The following is a 20,877-nucleotide window of genomic DNA, read 5'->3' as shown; positions in this document are numbered from 1 at the left end:
TTGATTATATTAGTAACCAAACTAACAGAAATCATATGATCATATCAGTAGATGCAGAAAAAGCATTTGATAAAACATAACACCCATTTCTATTAAAAACATGAGAGTACAGGAATAAATGGAGTTTTCCTTAAAATGATAAGTAGCACCTATCTAAAACCATCAGCAAGCATTTTTTGCAATGGCGATAAACTAGAAGCATTCCCAGTAAGATTAGGAGTGCTCACTGTTACCATTACTATTCAATATTGTATTAGAAATGTTAGCTTTATTTTTTTTTAATTATAGCTTTTTATTTACAAGACATATATGCATGGGTAATTTTTCAGCATTGACCCTTGCAAAATATTTTGTTCCAACTTTTTCCCCCCTTCCCCCAGATGGCAGATAGACCCATACATGTTAAATATGTTAAATTATATGTTAAATACAATATATGTATGCATATCCATACAGTTGAAATGTTAGCTTTAGCAAGAGAAAATTAAAATGATGGCATACTTAAGAGAATCCTAGAGAATCAATTAAAAACTACTAAAAACAATGAACAATTTTGACAAGCTTGCAGGATACAAAATTCAGATAAATCGTCAGCATTTCTGCGTTACCAACTAAGCCCAGTCACCAGAGATAGAAAGAGAAATTCCAGTTAAAAATATATGTATAATATATTTATATAGTATTATTAATTACATACAATTAAAATGTGTTAAAATATAAAAAAATAATAAGATAATGTAAAATATTTGGGAATCTACCTGCCAAGACAAAGCTAGGAACTATATGAGCATAATTATAAAACTTTTCATACAAATAAAGTTACATCTCTTTATTCAATGCCATATGAACCAAACTGCCAAAAAATTATTTTATAGAGCTAGAAATAACAAAATTTATCTGGAAAAACAAAGAGTCAAGAATTTCAAGGGAATTAATGGAAAAAAATGCAAACTGAGTACCAGATCGAAAACTATTATAAAGCAGCAATCCTCAAAACCATTTGGTGATCAAGAAATAGAGTAGGGGATCAGTGGGAATAGGTTAGGTTCACAAGACACAATAGTCTAGAGAGAGGACTGTGGGACCTGAGTGTAGACCACAACATGGCATTTTCACTCTTTCTGTTATTGTTTGCTTGCTTTTTGTTTTCTTTTTCACTTTTTTTTCCTTCTTTACCCGATTTTTCTTGTGCATACATATATTTGATTTAACATATATTGGATTACCTGCCATTTAGAGGAGGGAGTGGGGGGAAGAAGGGAATATTTTGGAACACAAAGATTTGCAAGGGTTAATGTTGAAAAATTACCTATGCATATGTTTTGTAAATAAAAAGCTTTAATTTTCAAAAAAGAAAAATAATTTAGTGTTTGATAAACTCAAAGACTCTTAATTCTGGAATAAGAAACTCATTATTTGACAGCAATTGCTAAGAAAATTGGAAACTAGTATGGCAGAAACTAGGCATTGACTAGCACCTAACACCCTATATCAAGATAAGGTTGAAATGGGTTCAAGATTTAGACATAAACATGATTTAAATGTAAACAGATTAAGAGAACAAGGAATAGTCTACCTCTCAGATCTGTGGAGAAGGAAGAAATTTGTGGCCAAAGAAGAACTAGAGAACATTATGAAATGCAGACTGGATAATTTTGATTATATTTAAAAAGTTTTTGTACAAATAAAAGCAATGGAGCCAAGATTATTAGAAGGAAAGCCAAAAACTGAGGGAAATTTTTACATCCAAGGGTTCTGATAAAGGCATTTAAAAAAAAATGGAGAATTGACTCATTTATAAGAATATAAGCCATTCTCCAAATGATAAAAAAAAGGGGGGGGGCGTCAAAGGCTAAGAACAGGCAGTTTTCAGACAAAGAAATTAAAACCATTTCTAGTCATATGAAAAGGGGCTCCAAATCACTATTGATCAGAGAAAGGCAAATTAAGAGAATTCTGAGATAACACTACACATCTCTCAGATTGGCTAAAATGACAGGAAAAGAAAAGGACGAATGTTGGAGGGGGTGTGGGAAAACTGGGACACTAAAGCATTGTTGGTGGAACTGTGAATGGGTTCAGCCATTCTGGAGAGCAGTTTGGAACAATGCCAAAGGGCTATGAAACTGTGCATACCCTTTGACCCAGCAATGTCCCTACTGGACCTGTATCCCAAAGAGGTCATAAAAAGGGAAAGGACCCACATATGCAACAATGTTTGTAGCAGCCCTTTTATTTTTTCCCTTGAGGTGATTGGAGTTAAGTGATTTGCCCAGGGTCACACAGCCAGGAAGTGTATGAGGTCATTTTTGAACTCGGCTCCTCTTCTTCCTGACTTCAGGGCCAGCACTCTATCCACTGTTCCACCTAGCTGCCCCATTGTAGCAGCCCTTTTTGAAATGGCAAAAAATTGGAAACTGAATGGCTGTCCATCAGTTGGAAAATGGCTGAATAAGTTATGGTATATGAATGTTATACAGTATTGTTATTCTATAAGAAACACCAACATGGGGAGTCTAGGTGGCCAAGTGGATGGAGCACCGGCCCTGAAGTCAGATGGACCTGAGTTCAAATCCAACCTCAGACATTTAACACTTCGTAGCTGTGTGACCCTGGCAGGTCCCTTAACCTCAATTGCCTTAGCAAAAAGAAAGAAAGAAACTACCAGCAGGATGATTTCAGAGAGGCCTGGGGAGACTTATATGAACTAAGTAAAATGAGCAGAACTAGATCATTGGAGAGAGCCATCTGCAGCCAGAAAAAGGACAGTGGGAACTGAGTGTGGATCACAGTGTAGTATTTTCATTCTTTTTGTTGTTATTGTTTTCTTGCTTAGTTTTTGCTCTTATTTTTTTTCCCTTTTTTGATCTGATTTTTCTTTTGCAGTGTGATAAATGGAAATATATTTAGAAGAATAGTACATATTTAACCTATATTGGATTACTTGTTGCTTAGAGGAGGGGGGAGAAAATTTTGGAACACAAGAGTTTTGCAAGAGAGAATGTTGAAAACTGCATGTATTTTGAAAAATAAAAAGCTGTTAATAAAAAGAACCAAGTCTATTGGAATGGGCATACATCACCTCATTGTTTAAAAAAAAAAAGTCAAGTCCATCAGAGTTGATCATTACACAGTCTTGTTGCTGTGTATAATATTCTCTTGGTTCTACTTACTTCACTCAGCATCACTTCATGCAAGTCTCCCCAGGCCTCTCTGAAATCATCCTGCTGATCATTTCTTACAGAACAATAATATTCCATAACCTTCATATCCCATAACTTATTCATCCACCCCCCAGCTGATGGGCATCTACTCAGTTTCCAGTTCCTTGCCACCACAAAAAGAGCTGCCACAAACATTTTTATACATGTGGCTCCTTTTTCTTTTTTTATGATTTTTTTGGGGGATAGAATACAGTTGATAGGAGGGACATCACTGAAACTCCTGAGCATTAGTTTCTCCCCTGTTAGATGCAGAGGATAATCCTCATACTATATACCTCATAGAATTGCAAAGAGTGGACTTAATTAAGGCTGATTTTCAGAAAAGCCTGGAGAGACATGAACTGATGCTGAATGAAATGAGTCGAACCAGAACATTGTACACAGTAACATAACAGCAAGATTATGTGATAATCAACTATGATAGATGTAGTTCTTCTCAGCAATACAGCAATCTAGGACAATTCCATTAGATTTGGAATAGAAAGTGTCATCCACATCCAGAGAAAGAATTATCAAGACCAAATGCAGATGCAGATCAAAGCATATCTTATTTTTCACTTTTTTTCTTGTGGTTTTTCCCTTTTCTGATTTTTCTTTTATGATGTAACTAATATGGAATTGTTTTAAATGCTTGTATATGTATAAAAAAACAAGGAATGGGCTTAAATTAATATATAAATTACAATTAGATGCTTAAAAGTTTTATCATCACTGGTGAATTCACTAGAAGAGAAGGGGGAAATCTAATTTGATTGGAAAATTCAATTGGGGTGGGGGGTAGAATCTGGTGCTGGTACCTTGTTGCTGAACCAAATTATCCATTGTTGGTTAATTGCTTTTTGTAAGGGGGAGTGACTATGAGAAATAACTTCTGTGTAAGGTAGGATTTCTAATCTTCATGACTCCACCTCCAGCCTTCTTACTCAGTCAATTAAGTCAATAAGCATTCATTAATTAAATCTATTAAAGCATACCTACATTGTGCCCAACCCTGCTAAGAGCTGGGGGTACAAAGAAAGACAAAAGACAGTTCCTCCCACAAAGTGCTTGTAGTCCAGTAGGGAAGACAACATGCAAACAACTACATACAAACAAGATGCATACAGAATAAATAAGTTATAACCAACCAAAGGAAAAAAATTAGGAAATGCTTATTGTAGAACATCTTTTCTCACTGTACTGTAAACTTTCAAGTTATGCAAAAGTCAGTTATTAATTACATTTTTCATCCCTTTCTCTGTTAAGATGTTACTAAAGTATGGCTTTACAAAAGGATGCAAAGTTATGGTCCATTTTTATTTGCTTGTGTTAATTTATTATCTAGTACTGCTCTGGTGATTGTAATGGTCTACTTTTAATTTGTGATTTATGTCATTAGATTTTTGTTAAATGATTGTTTATTATGCTATTCATAACAAAATTGTTGGAGCCTATTTTTAAAATACATTTCTTAATTTCAGCTAACTAAACTAATATTGATTTAATTGCATTGATAACATGAATCAGTTTTAATTAAGCTTCTCTTAGTATTGCATGAAATAGGCAAAGCCTGCATTGTTATTCCTGAAGTGCCCTGATATAAAATAATTATTATTAATGACACATAGTCATTTTGTGTGTGTGTGTGGGGGGGTAAGATGCTTATTGAAGGAAGCCAGGAGGGAGAACCTTCTAGGCATAAGGGATAGCTGGTAAAAATGCATGGTCAAGAGGGTGACTAGAGGGTGCTAGAGTGGAGAGAGCACCGGTATAGAAGTCAGGAGGACCAGAGTTCAAATGCAGCCTCAGACACTTAACTCTTTCTAGTTATGTGACCCTGGCCAAGTTACTTCCCCTCAATTGCCTGGCCAAAACCCACAAAACTATAAGAAGACTGTATAGTTAAGAGGGGCCAGGTTGCAGTGCCAAGGATTTTGAATGCCAAACAGAATTTTATATTTGATCCTGGAAGTGTTAGGGAGTCACTGGAGTGTTGTTTTTTTTTTTTGAAGGATAAGGGTAGTATAACGTGGGTGGACCTGGGGTTTAGGGTTTAGGAAAATGAATTAGCCAGCTGAATGGGAGAGACAAGACACACTACTGGAGTAATCCCAGGGAAGTGAAAAAGGGTGTGCATGCGGTTCTGGGCAATGTCATGAGTGGGCTTGAAGCAAATGACCTCTGAGGGCCCTTCCAGCTCCAGATTTATGTGCCCAAGTTGCAAAAAGAGGCAGATTTAAAGTTGAAGTTGGAGGAAACTTAACACAGCTTTCCAAAAATGGAAGGGACTAACTGGGAAGATGGTGATTTTCCCTTTGGTAAAGATCTTCAGAGACTAGATGATCATTACTTCTTGGGTATGTTAAAGAGTGGTCTCTTGTTTCACTTGGACAAGATGGCCTGTGAGATCTCTTCAGAGACAGATTCTGCGATCTTGTTAGCTCATGATGCAGTTTCCTAATATCCTGCTAATGCTCTGCAGCCAATCACTCATGGCCCCTTACTTCCCCAACCTTGTACCTTCCAAGAAAAGCTCTGCCCTTCCTGTTTCAGAATTAAAGGGAGCCTTTGGCCCCGGTTGATATTATTGGCAGAAGTGGTAAGGGCCCAGAAGCCCCAGACCAGGGACACGGAGAAAGTCATGTTTAGCATTTTGGGATTTTGTGAAAAGGTAACCAAATGGGACACTTGATCAAGATTTGATTTTTATACCATCTAAATTTCCTTTCCTCTGTATCATTTCCCCTCCCAGAGAACCTTCTTGTAGACCAGAGCCTTTTTTTTAAGGGGGGAAGAAATTTATTTATTTTTAGCAAGGCTGATCAGATGTTGGGGGGTAATGTTTTACATCCCCTGACTCCATGAAGGAGAAAGGCCTGTTTTTTAAAGGCAAACTTGTTCTTTGTAATTTGTTTTTCATTGTTTTGGGACAGTAACTTTGTAAGCCCCATTCTTTCCAAGTTACCCAGAGGAATCAGTTAGGGGCGAAATTAATGTTCAGCAGATGGTTTAGCTGTGTATGTCAGGTAATTGGAATTTAGGCTCAGGCTTTCACTGTACTTCTTTATAGATATTTATCTGTAGATTGATGTTAGGACCTTGTAGGGCAGCAGTCCCTTGTTAATCTTGCGGCTTGACATGCAACTATTGGCCTAAGACTTGATGTTCCCGGATCAAGGTCAGCAGCTTGTGCTATTTCTATCCAACTTCTCTTAACTTTATGTGAAACTTTCTTTTTTCAGATTGATGATGACGAACCAGGCTATGACCTGGACTTGTTTTGCATCCCTAAGCATTATGCCCAAGATTTGGAGAAAGTATTCATTCCTCATGGGCTTATCATGGACAGGTCAGTGAGATTTTAAATTGTTCATAATGTCAAATCTTTATAAGTATAATTTATTATTAATTTTTTTTAATTAAAGCTTTTTATTTACGGGTGATTTTTGCGACATTGAGTATTTTTTAATTACAAAACAAATGTGATTTAGAAAATGTTGGTTATTAATGTATGTAAAAGATTTGAAAACTTGATTTGTGCAACTTAAAGGCATATCGAATTTAAATAGGACTTTGGTTTTAAAGCAAGACCATCAAGACCAATCTCTTATCAGGAAAGTGGCACGATGAGTAACAGTATTGAATTTGAATACAGAATATTGAAGATCTGGGTTCAAAACATGACATTTTGTCAGCTTTATGATAACAGACAAGCTGTTTAACCTGTCTGGTCCTTAGTCTTGTCATCTCTCAGATGAAGATTGGACAGACCCGTCATTCCAGCTTTGACTTTCTGATTGTTTGGGACCCAGAGAAATTTTAACAGTGGAGATTGGAGCCCTGGCCATCTGACTCCGGGTCCAGTTCTCTTGCCACTGTTCTGCTACCTTGCTCATTGTTCTCCATACTTTAAAATCCTCTTCACAAAAACTTAGAACCACTATTCTTCTAATCCTAAAGGCTAATGGTGAAACAAAAACATAGGAGATTGAGGCAATGGTCTACAGCTATATTGTCTATACACCATCAGATGGGATCATTGCCTTTGCTTAATGGGGGCGGGGAGGAGTAGGGAGTGGAAAATAACTGAGAAAAACAAAAGTATCAAGGAAACAGTCTTTAAATTAAAAAACCTTGTTGGATAATGGAGATCTCTAGTAATGCGTATTATAGAATGAAATGGAGCCCCGAGTCAGATGCTAGAGAATATGGAGAACACTTCTGTGAAACTACCAGTTATATATTGGCCTTGCCGTTACTAAGAAAGTCAATGGGGCCGAAGTACAAGAGACCAAATGAGGTTATACGTCTTCTGTGTAACGAGGTGCACTGAGGAAACTCATCACTGGTAGGTACTGTATCTGCCTCCACTGTGTGCTGGATTTTTGAATGAAATTTTTCTACCTCAATAAAATCAACTCTTTTAGGAGGCAGTGAGGGAGTAGGATAGATGAAAATACAGTTCAAGGCTTGAGGTCAGGGAGTTTTAGGAAAGAGTGTTCAATGTTAAACACATTCTGTTAAAATCTTGGTTTGGGTTGTTTTGTTTTTTTTTTTTTTCCCCCAATTAGGACTGAACGTCTGGCACGAGATGTGATGAAGGAGATGGGAGGCCACCATATCGTTGCCCTCTGCGTCCTCAAAGGTGGCTACAAGTTCTTTGCTGATTTGCTGGATTATATCAAGGCACTGAACAGGAATAGTGACAAATCAATTCCTATGACGGTAGATTTTATCAGACTGAAGAGCTACTGCGTAAGTATATTCACGGTTGTTTAAAGTGATTGAAGAGTCTCCTGTGGAAGGATTGTTAGGAATGGGAAGTGAAGGTTTTCTGTCCATTTTCTGTAAAGCCTGAGCCATTGGTTCTCTGAAGCACTAAATTCTATGGTTTTCAATTTTTATTTAGTGTGCTTTTAAGACAAAAGTAAATCTAAATCTATGACTACGTGAATTGAAATAAGTTGTGATTGTTAGCAGTTCCTTTTCCAAACTACCTTTGGCGCTTGTAGCATGTCTGCACTTGAGGTAAGTTTTTGTCCTGAGAGGATAGATTTGATTTTAAGAAAAAGCCAATGGCTACTTGGAGCCAAGCCTGAAGAAGGTAGGTCACATAATAAATTTTTTGATTAAAACCTGTTTCCCAAGCAGGGACTTCTGAGTCTGAGCAGTTGCTACAAACCAGTGAGATTCTGTTTTTGTTTTGTTCAAACAGAAGTCTTCTATTGCTTCTGAATTTCTACAGAAGTAATTGACTATCTAAGTGTGATGACATGAATTGTCCATGAACAATGAGAGCGCTGTGTCCATTTGTGATTAAATATGTATGCTTTTGGGGGTCTTGGGACTTTCGTCATTTTTCACTGTGGAATTATGCACTTTTTTCCCCAAATCATGCTGGAAACACTCTTTATTTCCGTCATGATTACTTTCTTCCTCAATAAGTCTGTTATTTTGTCTCATTTCCCTCAAAAGATCAAAGCAAAATGTCATATTCACCATTTCTGTTCTTTCCTCAGAATGGATGCCATAGTTTTCATAGAAAATTCCTCATGTGGGGATTTTCTTTGAAAATGCTTTCTCTTTCGATTTAAACTGGGGTGCAGGAGTAGGCCTCATTTGCACAATGGTTTGCTTGTCTGTCCTTTGGTACTTATCTCTATTGGCAATGGACGAGACCATTTAGTGTGAATGTTGTCTTCCCCACCACCATCTTGAAAGTTTTGGTGCCAGCTCAAGCTCCAACCAGACGTTCTTCCATCCCTAAAGCTTCTTGTAACATGCCAGATGTCTCACTTGCACATTTGTTTAACTGCACACAAAATTTGAGAATCTTTGCGCTAAATAAGGCTCATTCATTAATTTTTTTTTGGTGAGCAAGCAAAACAACAATGGCCCTCGCTCATTGGGCACAGCTGTTGGTGGCTAGGCTGACTGACCTTGAGGTTGCAGCTGTTGCAAGCTAAAACTTGTTGCAATATGTCTCCATTAGGAGCGGGTCCGTTCCTCTTCCACTAGCCACCTGAGAACATTGGCGGTTAATTTTTTTTTAATGACCAAAACTCATATGCCTAGGAAATTGGACAGAGAACTTTTTCTTTAAGAAAGCAGAGATGAGTAGAAGAAATAATTGCAGTGAATGAAATCTGTTTGTTTTGAACTAAAAAGTGTTAAGAATTAAATATTCTTCTCTACTGCTCTTAATAGCTATAATTCAAGGGCATGGGCATATTTAACAATTTTATTCTGCTTTTAAGATTTTTATTCAAAGTTATTTAGATTGTTTTTAGATCCTAAGGAATTATCATGGTAAACTTTAATTAAAAAAACTAGCAGTTTTAAAATGTCTACTTTTTTGATTATGTAAAAAAGAGAAGTAGATTTTTCTACTCTTGATTTTTATTTAAGAATTTTATTTAAGAAATTGGAGCAAATCCGAACAATATTTTCTTTAAAATTATAAACGGGGGAAAAATCAAATTCTTAAAAATGTTCCCCTGCTAGTCAAAATTCTGGAAGATTTTAAAGGATCTGTAATTTCATTAGAATGGATAATCCTCTCCATCGATACAGATCTTAACCCCTCTGTAAAACTTTATTAATTTGGTTGGCAGAGAGTTGCTCTAGCTAAAAATATCATTTGTTCCCTTTATGCCCTCTCCAAACTTGGGGTGTTCTTCAAACAACAGACATCACAGAGCCTGTATTTGAAGCCTTTCCAGCTTGGTAGGACCTGGTGGAGCATTTGCTCCATTGGTATAGTCTTAGAAAATCCAGGGTGCCTACCGCATCACATTGAGGCATAACATTGTAGTGGAAGCAAATTAATTCTTTTTTTTTTTTTTAATCCTAATAACTAATTTCTGTCTTGTGGCTATCCATGTGGATCTTTTAACTTACAACTATTTTTAAAAATCGGTTTGTTGTTGAAAAACGTTTGTTTCAAGAAATGATTTTTTAAAAAATTTGGGAGGAGGGCAACGAATCACAAAAGAGAACCTTTCAAGTATACACATGGAAAGCCAGTGGAAAGTTTTAAAACTTGGAAGCTTAATTTCTTAAATCCACGAAGTGGAGATTAAAATTGTTTATGGGATCAGCTAACCTTAATGGGAGGAGGATAAAATGAATTCACATGCTGATCTCTAAGCACGTGTTTTAAAGTTATTTTAAAACAGTGAATTGTAAGCTAGCTAATCCATACTAATCTTGAAACTTTCTATAAACTACTAAATTTTCTGGCTATGCAAAAAAAAACCCCAAAAACCCAACCCACTACTGATACATTGTTTGTGCAAATGTGATTCCCTATTCAATTTTTATTTCATTTCACACACTCTAATAAATTTTTTGTTAAAGTATCTTGGAAGGGCAATAAAGTTTGGACAGTGTAAGAATTTTGTCCCAGATCTCTGTTCTTAAGTCATGACAGGTAAGGGTGACAGGCATTTGCCATTTTTGTGTCATAGTCAATAACCAAAGGGAAAGTTTAAATGATCTGATATGTGCCTACAATAGGATTAGTCTGGTCATGAGTAGTGTTAAAGAAAGTGTATTCTAAACGCCTCTCCTTTAAAAACAATGTATTCCTTTCTGATATTGCTATTTTCTCCTGTCTCTCCCTCCCTTCTGCCCCAATTTCTTCTTTCCCATTAAAAAAAAAATCTGTGAAGACTTTGAAATCTCACACTACATGGGAAACTTAAGAATTATGATCTGTTGACAAATGTTCACGCCTCCCTTGGGGCTCGTGCCCTATTTCTTTCTTCATTCCATATTAGTAGAGACTTCTGCTTGAAAACCAGCTATTCATTTTCGCCTCTTCCAGCAGCATTCCTCATTCATTACAGCCAAGTCACAACCGTCAATCTTCAGTGACATTCACTTGCTAAGGGTCATGAATAAGCAGCTGCTTCCTGCTTCAAGATTAAAATGACTTTATAGGCACTTGGATAGATCTGTGATCTCCTTGATACACGGGCATTCCTTCCAGCGATACAGATCTGCAACACCAATCACGCCTTCTTATCCTGTGTGCCTCTTGTCCATGTCCTCCTGTAGATCCTCCACAGGGAGTCCACCCAACGTGCTGGGATAGGAGCCTTCCTCTAGATCTCTTGACAACGCACGGATACCGTTGGAGCGGACGGCTTGTCCATCTGTTGTCCCTTGCTCTCACTACATGACTGACCCACCTTCCTTTCCAGTTCTACATCTCTCTGGTGACTTCCTTTATACCACTTCTCCACAATTCTTGGCTGGTAATAGACTGCAGCTTCCTCTTCTCTTCTGGGTTCATTTATAGCAAGAATTCAAGATCGACAGGATTTTCATTCCTCTAGTAAATGTCCCTTCATTCCCCGGACAAAGATCTCACATTTAGAGCGCCCGAGGCCGATTAGTTGGTTTAGAAACTTGACAGGCATCAACAAACGTCAGCATTTCCATAGACAAAGAAGTACGAGGGAAACGAAGAATTGTATTTCAACCTGTCCCTGTGTTTCACCTTAATCTTTAGCTTCATATATATCATCCCCTGCCCCCTTCTCTACCGCTTGATCTTCATCAGTCCAGTAGAAGAAAGAGAAACACTGGCCATTTTGTATTTTTCTTTGTTCTGAGTTGCCATGGTCAAAGAATTCGTTACCAAGTGGCTAACTTGCCGGTGATGAGCTTCTTCATAATTAGCTAGGCCGATCCTTGGAAAGCAGACTTGGTCTGTTGCCAAGACCTATTCAAAGCCTTTACAGCATAGTAGAACCTGCCAGAACTTGAGCTCCTACTACCAGCCCTGTGCCGCAGTGAAGCATTGAAGGAGAACTCGGCAGACATGGATGTTTTCAAAGGTCATTTCATACATGCAAACATCAGTATAAAGTTGCCATTTGATGGCTAATGATAATTAGAAAAACTACAAGAATCTGAGAGTTGGAAAGGACCACAGAGGTCACCTCTTCCAATTCATGTCTGAATGAGTGGTCATCAACTTCCACTTGAAGAGCTCCAGCGATGGGGACCCTACCACCTCCCAAGGAGATCCATTCCATTTTGGAACTGCTCTGAGCTAGGAAGTTTTTTCTTACATTGAGCCCAAATCTGCCTCTCTGCAACCTTTACCTGCTGCTGCTGGTTCTGCCTTCTGGGGACTATTAAGTCGAATCGGTCTTCCCCATAATAGCCTTTTAAACGTTTCAAACCATCCAACCTCCTCTCCCCCCTGCCCCCAAGTCTTCTCTTCCCAGGCTGTACATCCCTAGGTCTTTCAACTGATCTTTGTATCACATGACCTTCAGTTCCCTCAGCCTCCCGGTCACCCTCTTCTGGAGATGCTTCAGCTTGGCAATGTCCTTCCTAAAACGTGGCACTTCAGACCTGAACAGAGTCTCTCAGATTGTGATCTGACCAGAACAGGAAAAGAGAATTGTAGCTCGCTGTGTTTTCTTCTAGTCCTTTATGTTGTAGCTTCAGCTTGACCTTTGTGTGCATGTGTCTGGAGTCAGTAACTCTGATAAAAATTGGCTGTACATCTTGACATTCGATTGCTTAAAGCTTATCTTATATAAACATATAAAAAGCGCATAGAATTCATGACTGCACCAAAGGGCAGACTGCAAAAATCCACCCAATTTAAATAATTAGGAATGGGAATAAGGCATACCTGTGGTGGTAATCGGGAAACTTGTTCCAAACCAGCTCAGAGACCAGTGTCTCCCCCCCACCAAAGATGGGGCATGGCCCTTTCCCAATTACTTGGGTAAGTAGGCAGCCTTTCGGGCAGACCTATTCATTGCTTTGGAGCTGGAGTTGGTAGTTTTTCAGCTTGTGGTCTGAGGAATTCAGTTTTCTCAGGATTCAATAAAGATGCCAGGAAAGAAAGTAGTTGTGGTGAATGGGTCTAATTTGTGCCTTCACCATTAAGCCCTGGCCGCAACCCAGGATCCTAGCATTTCCCCAAAAGAAAAGAACAGAGGGTTCCATAGCCTAAACAACTCTGAAGAGTATGTGTCCCAGAGTAGCAGTTAGTTAATAACAACATGATCAAAGAAAAAAAAATAACAACATCATCTCCTCCAGGCCGTGAGGGTACTGTGCGGTATTAAATGCCAGCACAGTGCCCGGCACGTAACAAGTGCTTCGTGGAGATTTGTGCTATCCCATCTGATGACTAAGCCCCTTGGAGTTCCAAAACGCTAAAGCTCGGATTGATCTTCTCATATCTCTTTCCTAAGATTGGAAGGGAGGGAAGGGAGCATGGTTCGAATGTGTGCGTGCCCATGTGCACACATACACACAACGCGCACACGTGCCGGTGTGTGTATTTGTGTGGCATATGTGTCGTACACACGTGTATCGTGCGATACGTGTGTGTGCGTGTGCATGTATATGACAGAGCTCTAGGTACACGTGCTCCAGTCAGGTCTCGTGCCTCATTATAACACAAAGCTGAACTTAGCTTCTTGGAGGATGAGCCACAGCTCTTAGAACCCTAGCAGGGTTCTAGCGAGCTGGAAAGGCTTCGGGGATAGGCCGGGTTGGTTATATATACACACTATGTCCTGCACCTAGGCTGACTAAGTATGGAAAGGCTTCTACCACCAGGCTGGCCACATAGAGGTGAATTTTTTTGGTCACAGCAACTCTTCAGGACCCTCTGAAACTATAGAAGGGTCACGGTCTGTGTCAGTGGAAGGAGGGGCCCACGCTGACAGAACCACGGCTCCCCGAGGTATATGCTCTGTAGACATTTTTGTACGTGTATAGGATGTGGTCATGGGGTAGGAAAGGTGGAGGAGGAGACGTTTGCATCTCCGACTAGCTGGAGACAGGGGAGATGAATGTGTGCCAGCGAGTAAACAGGTAGACTGAGGATAATTGGAAAGCACTTTCCTAATGGCTTGAAAGAATATACTTTCCTGCTTTTTTTCCTCTGTGTGATTCTGTTCTGAGCAGAACCCCACGGAAGACAGAGCCCAGCAGCCACCCGTTGCCCATTCCAGCACCCCCATTTCTCGCTGCCTTTCGTACAACTGCCCCACTGACAACACGGATATGGATGTGAACCACATCCGGGCGCAGAGCTTCCTCTTCGGATGTGAGCTCAAGGCAGACAAAGATTTCCATTTCAAGGTGGGGAACGAGCAAACCGAGCACCAGCTTTCCCTGAGAACCGTGAGCTTGGGAGCCAGCGCCAAGGACGAGCTGCACGTCGTCGAAGCCGAGGCCCTCAATTTCGAAGGCAGCCCGACTACGGTCACTCTGGCGTCGCTGAAACTGTCCGTGCAGCCCACGGTCTCTCTTGGTGGCTTTGAGATCACCCCTCCGGTCGTCTTGCGTCTGAAATGCGGTTCCGGGCCCGTGTACGTTAGTGGCCAACATCTGGTTGCGCTGGAGGAAGATGTGGAAGAAAATAACATGAAGGTTGTGAATCTGCCTGCCAAACGAGCTGCTTCTGAAGCCGATGACAAGATTCCCCCGAAAAAGGTAAAACTGTCTGAGGAGGAGGAGGAAGAGGAGGAGGAAGAGGAGGAAGAGGAAGAAGAGGAGGAGGAAGATGATGATGAGGCAGAGGATGAGGAGGAGATAGAAGAGGTAGATGAGGATGAAGAGGAGGTGGAGGTGGAGGATGAGGAGGAGGTAGAGGAGATTGAAGAGGAGGAAGAGGAGGAGGAGGAAGAGGAAGAGGAGGAGGAAGAAGAGGAGGAAGAGGAGGAGGAAGAAGAGGAGGAAGAAGAGGAGGAGGAAGAAGAGGAAGAGGAAGAAGAGGAGGAGGAGGAGGAGGAAGAAGAGGAAGAGGAGGAGGAGGAGGAAGATGAAATTGAAAATAATAATCCTCTCGAAAATAAGTCTAATCCTGATAGTCCAGCAGAGAATGGAGAAATGCCCAACTTAGAAGAGGAGACAACAGATTCTGAGCCGGTCACCCCCAAATCAAAAAGCCAGGAGTCCTTTGAAACTGAGGAGAAGGTTTCCCCAAGTCCTCAAGAAGTTAGCTCTCCTGAGGATGCTAAAGAAATTCAGGCAAGCACAGAAAACAAACAAACAAACAAACAAAAAACCACAGTAGTTTATTCTTTCCCTAAAGTAAAAGGCCAATTCCACAACATTAAAGAATTGCTTTGAGATGTCCAATCCAGAGGCTAGTCACCATCTCAGCCGATTGAAATCTCTCAAAAAATCTTAAATTTGTTCCAATTTGTCCATCATTCCATTGCTGTAATAGTTGCTATTTGGCTGTCCTTTTTATTAATGTAGAGTAAGAACGTTTTCCCTGCCGAGATTATCTTGCTGAGAATGTGTCATCCATTAGGGTTTTTTTTTTTTTTAAAACAATGCAATTCTTCCCTTGGATTCATTTATTGGGTACTTCTATTGGGAATGATATTATGGGAGAGAGTAGTAACAGTAGTCAGACAGAGGGAGATGAGGGAGAAATAATAGAAAGGAAATAAATGCAGGATTTTTATAAAACTGGGGAGGGGTCTATTCAACCTGATTTTCATCAGGATGAGAACTTCTTCCATTGATTGCAACTCATCAGCAACTCAACTGTAACAGTCTAGACTTCAGGAGTTGCCTGATCCTCTTAAGTGATTTGCTTGTCACCAACTAGTATCTGTCAGAGGCAGGACTGGCGTTTGTTAATTTTTTTTTTTTATTCCAAGGCTAACCCTCTCTTCACTACTCTAATGAGCTTTGGGAAAAAAAAAAACAATTAGGTATTTTTTGCCTTATTTAGTTAACCTTGGCTGCAAAGAGCAGCTCTTTACAGACTTACTTTTTTTCTAAATTTCATCTCTACCTGCATTTCAGAATCTTATTTATCCCTAGACTTCCATTAAAAAGTGGGGCTACCTATCCCAGGGGGAAAAAAATTACCCCCTAAATACTGAGTTGAGATCCTTTTGCTTAGCAAGAAAGAGTTTAAGATATCTAGCAGCTTAGCAGAGTGCTGAAAGCGCAGGCCCACCCCTTACCAGGCGAGGTTCCTCGCTAGCATTTTCCCACAGCCATGTTCTTATTTCCACCTTCCTGCCAACTCCCGAGAACTGAGGAGTATTTCCTATGCCTCTCCAGTTACAACTTATACGATTGTGTCCCCCTCCTCGTCCTTCTTCCTAACTTCTTTGTAACTATATGCAACTAGACAGAGAGTAACGTCCCAAGGGCACGAACAGCTAACTTGGGCAATTTTCTCATTGGTTCTTGGAATGTTGTAAATACCTTTATTTTTCCAAACAGAACGACCAGTCTACTGGGGACATAAAAGTGATTGGTGGAGATGATCTCTCAACTTTAACTGGAAAGGTTTGTATAGTGGATTATAAGGAAAGTGCATCACGTGTTCACAGATTCATTGTGATTTGTGCTACCGTGGCTTTCTTCAGATGCTGTGGAGTCTTAGTAACCTATTAGAAAACATCTAGTGTTTTGCTCTCCAATATATGGGGCCATATAAGCTTAATCCCACACCAGACTTTGGGATAAACATGTTTTAAATGATGTTTACCACCCACCTACCTTTAGGATCGAGAACGTGGTGCTGAAACGAAATTTTCTCTCTTGACCCCCAAATCCACCTCATCCTAAACTCCCTATTTTTCTCAAGAGGAGCCCTATCATTCTGGTTCCCTACGCTCACAAAGCTTGGCCTGTTGCCTCTCCTTCACTCACCCGGCCAATCCCATCTCTACAATAGCTCCAAACTTCTCTCCATTCGTGACCCTTCTCACCTCTTGCTGAGATTATTGGAACAAATTTCTAATGAATCTCCCTGATCCGGTCTCTCTACTCTCTTCAAATCCTCCACATGATGCTGTGATGATTTTTCCTCAGGAATAGTTGTTTGAAGGTGCAAGATTACATTAGCAGACACCAAATATAGTGTAGTCTGTGGTCCAAAACTGCAACTCTGACTTTTCATGGCCTGGACTCAGGATCGTAGCTAAGACAGGTGGAAGAGCCTTCCAAGGCCTAGTCTAACCCCTTCCTTTTACTGGGAAGGAAAATGAGGCCCAGGGAGATGAAGGGACCTGAAATCATAAATGTAAAGCTAGAAGGGTATCTCAGGTCCCGAGAGCTTATTCCAACTCCATTCCATTGAATATTTCTATCTAATGAACCACTTCTTTTAAACAGTGTTTCTGTAAGTACAGTTCCATAGAGTTTTTCAAATTTGAGAATCCCTAGTAGCAGCAAGAAATTTTACAGATCCCTGCATAATAGTAGTGTACTGTTAGTACCCATGGATGAGGAAAAGAAATACTTGGTGCCCGATGAGAAAAAGCTTCTGTGAATCCAGTAGTGCTTTGAAATGGATGTCTTATTGATTACGGCAGCATCATTGGAAAAATGAATACATATATGTGTGAGGCAATCTGTCTACCTGAAGGTATGTTTGTTTATTTGCATATAAAGTTGCAGGCCCCTTGCAGAGTCACTACGCCCTCTCCTCCCCACAATCCACGTGGGTCTCTAGCTCAAAGTTTGGGAAGCTTTATTACCTTAATCATGGGATGGGGTTGGGAATTAAAAACATTGATTTTTTGACTTGAACATAATGTTTGTCACCTTGTTCTTTTCTTTGTTCTAGAATGTCCTGATTGTTGAAGTAAGTACTATGTTACTGTTGGAATTTTTTCTGGTGATTGATTTCAATGGATAGATAGTTCCAACATTTATTACTCACTGTGCTGAGCACTGGGCAAACGGGGAAGGCAGTGCAGAAAGGGGAGCTGAAAAGGGAGGAAGCCCCTTATCCCCGGGGGGTCAATGGGGAGGACCTCAAAGGAGAGGTTTCTCAGGGTGGGAATGCAACAGTTAAGAAGGCCGAAGAGGACTGGGGAGGCATTTATACCTAAAACATCTTTAGAGGTAAAAATAGGATAAGAATGGAGTCTTGGAACCTGAGCATCTCATCAGGAGGCCCATTGAAGTGATTTAAGTTTGAAATAATGAGGTTTTTTAAAAACATCAATGTTCTTGTATTTTCACCTTTTGCTGTTTGCTTGCTTTTTTTCCTTTCTCTTTTTTCCCCCCTTTTGATCTGATTTTTCTCGTGCAGCATGATAAATATGGAAATATTTAGAAGAATTGTACATATTTACTCTATAATGGATTATTTGCTATCTGGGAGTGGGAGAGGAAGGGGGGAGGACAAAAAAAAATTTGGAACACGAGGTTTTGCATATATTTTGAAAATAAAAAGCTATTATAAAAATTTTTTTAAAAACCATTAATGTTCAAGAACTTAGATACCCAATGGGTGTTAACAAAAATAGATCATTTTCTTCCCCTACTCAAGCTTATTTGTGACAGTTCACTCCAATGACTGTAATTATAGAGATAGGGAATGAGCCCTGTGGTTTCATTGGACATACAGGTAAAGGGAACTTTCTCTAACAGAGTCAAAGGCAAACCTTGCGGCTCTTCTAAAGGCAGGGCTAATCCAAGGCAGGACCTCCAGGCCTTTCCAGGCTTCTGAAAGCTGGCTTTCTCTTTACTACCTCAACTCTCTCAAGCTGGAGTTACAGCTGCTACTTACAGAAAACTCAGATTTTCAGGGGAGGTAAATACCCTAAGAATCATTAGCTTCCCCTTCCAGAGGAGGGAGCAAATGTTCCTAGTGGCCAATTGGGTCACCCAAAGTCCAGGGTGGGCCTGGCCTAGCTTCCTGGCTCTCTGGGCATTTTTGCCTGTGTCTCCATGACCGACTGGTGGCTGTTAGATCAGAGCCACCTTGAGAGGACAAACATTTGCAACTTGGAGATCGAGAGTCCAAAATGTCACACAGAATGTTGGGAATCTGTACTTTGTACAGCTTCAGAACTTTTTTTATTGACTAAAGTTCCCCCCCCCCCCCGCCCTTGGACAACTTAGTAACAGCTCTTGGAAGAAACTGTATTCAGGGCTGTGGACTTGGTTTATTTCTTAGCAAGAGATACTAGTATAATGGAAGAACATAAAGTTATACATGGGATTCAGGCACGTGTCCTTATTTGTTTTTAAATGGGAACTTAGCTGTGTTTTGAATGTGAGATGTAGCCACATTTCCTAGTGTTGGAATTGAGTTGCAGCTGTGTTTAAAAGCAGTCTTAAAAGTTGGAAGGAATTGGAACGTTTATAGACCATTTTTTTTTAAAACATGAAAATCGATCCGGTCTGATTGAAAGTATTCCCTGATTGAAGTAAGATGTTCATACATCAATCTAAAATTTAGACTTAATCTAGTAAGAATTAGCTATTCTTTATTCTATGAAGAAAATGAAATATCACTTCCTGGGTTGATGGCCACCGGGGGACATGGGGCTGGGCTGAGCTGCACTTCTCTTTCCTAACTTTCACTTGAGCGGTTTGAACGAAGCCAAACTCAAAGGTTTTCCCGCTTGAAATTATTGATCCTGTAATCAGTAAGAACAAACTATTTTTGGACTTTTCAGTAGTATTCTAATTTTCCTGTGACATGTAAAGGTCGTTTTCCACATTCCCTTTTTCAAAAGATTTGGGGTTCCAAATTTTTTCTCTCCCCTCCCCAAGACACTGAGAAATCTACATGTACAATCATTTTAAACATAGTTCCATATTGAGTCATGTTGTGGAAAAAAAATGACAAAAGGGAAGAACCATGAGGAGGAAAAAGCAAACAAAAAAAAGGATGAAAATCTTCTGCTTTGATATGATAATCCAAACCTCACAGCAAAAATTCAGCTTTTTCAAATTCATGAGAGACAGAGCTATGAGATTCTTCTTGCCGCTTTGGATATCTTAAAAAAGGAAATAGAGGTCTGCATAGAGTGCAGTAGCACTGAGTTTCAGACTTCCTCCAAACCCCGTTCAGGGGCTCGAGGACCCACTGCCCTGGCCTCTGTCCTGAGTGTCAAAAAATTTGAGGGAGATATCATGAGAACAAGTGCCTCATGTTATCTATCACTTGTGTTAGGAAAAATTAACAGTTTGGTCATTTTTTTCCCCCATTGCTGTTTCTTATCTACAAGGAGGAGCTCTGGAGAACTTGAAGGTGCTACTTTCCTTTGTCATTTTAACATTCTTTTTTTTTTACATTCAGGACATAATTGACACGGGTAAAACAATGCAGACTTTGCTTTCCCTGGTCAAGCAGTATAATCCAAAGATGGTGAAAGTCGCCAGGTATGTCATCCTGATACTAAGTAGGTTTTTAATTTGAAGTGCATAAAAATGTCCTCCCTTGAATTTTGGTTCAACTGTTGCTTTTATAGTAAGTGGTTCTATTAACCTTTGAGTTTTCAAGAAGTAGTCTTTAAGTCTTGTATTCCACAACCTGATAAAGCATCTGAGCTTCTCATGACTACACAACTATTGCTCATCTCTCCTTTTCTTTAATCATCTTTGTAGACTGAAGGTGCCTCCCTCATTATATAGTCCCCTCCCCTGTACCCTCGATAATTTGACTGAATTTTGAAAGATGGCACTCAGAGCCACATAGCAGATTTCCAAGATTCAGCTTCCACTTGCACCATTTTTTAGCCTCTCCATCTTTTCATTTACGGGTCTCCCTTTATCTTTTCTTTTTTTTTTTAACAGCTTGCTGGTGAAAAGAACACCTCGAAGTGTAGGATACAGACCTGATTGTAAGTACGCTGCTTTTCAGTTTCATGAATTTCAATCTAAAATTTTGTAAATATATCAAATGACATAG

The 20,877-nt window shown here is 39.7% G+C and overlaps 1 protein-coding gene across 2 annotated transcripts in view; it reads left to right on the top strand.

The window, feature by feature from the left end:
* Positions 1–20,348, top strand: part of LOC127543248 (mitotic apparatus protein p62-like) — a 32,125-nt gene extending 11,777 nt beyond the window's left edge. The window contains exons 2-6 of one of the 2 annotated variants that reach the window (XR_007949176.1): positions 6,446–6,552; positions 7,775–7,958; positions 14,154–15,221; positions 16,443–17,811; positions 20,266–20,348. Coding sequence is in view for 1 of the 2 variants with exons in the window: in XM_051969296.1 (XP_051825256.1) it covers positions 6,446–6,552; positions 7,775–7,958; positions 14,154–15,221; positions 16,443–16,616 (1,533 nt within the window). In the remaining variant the exon portion in view is untranslated. Of the gene's footprint in view, positions 1–6,445; positions 6,553–7,774; positions 7,959–14,153; positions 15,222–16,442; positions 20,228–20,265 lie in introns of those variants that run through there. The other variant, XM_051969296.1, reaches the window with a different exon arrangement.
* Positions 20,349–20,877: the final 529 nt, after the last annotated feature.

The sequence above is a fragment of the Antechinus flavipes genome, chromosome X (assembly GCF_016432865.1).
Source record: "Antechinus flavipes isolate AdamAnt ecotype Samford, QLD, Australia chromosome X, AdamAnt_v2, whole genome shotgun sequence".
In the NCBI taxonomy this organism is placed as follows: Eukaryota; Metazoa; Chordata; class Mammalia; order Dasyuromorphia; family Dasyuridae; genus Antechinus; species Antechinus flavipes.
The sequence above is the reverse complement of the archived record's forward strand: the minus strand, read 5'-3'. Positions and strand labels throughout refer to the sequence as shown.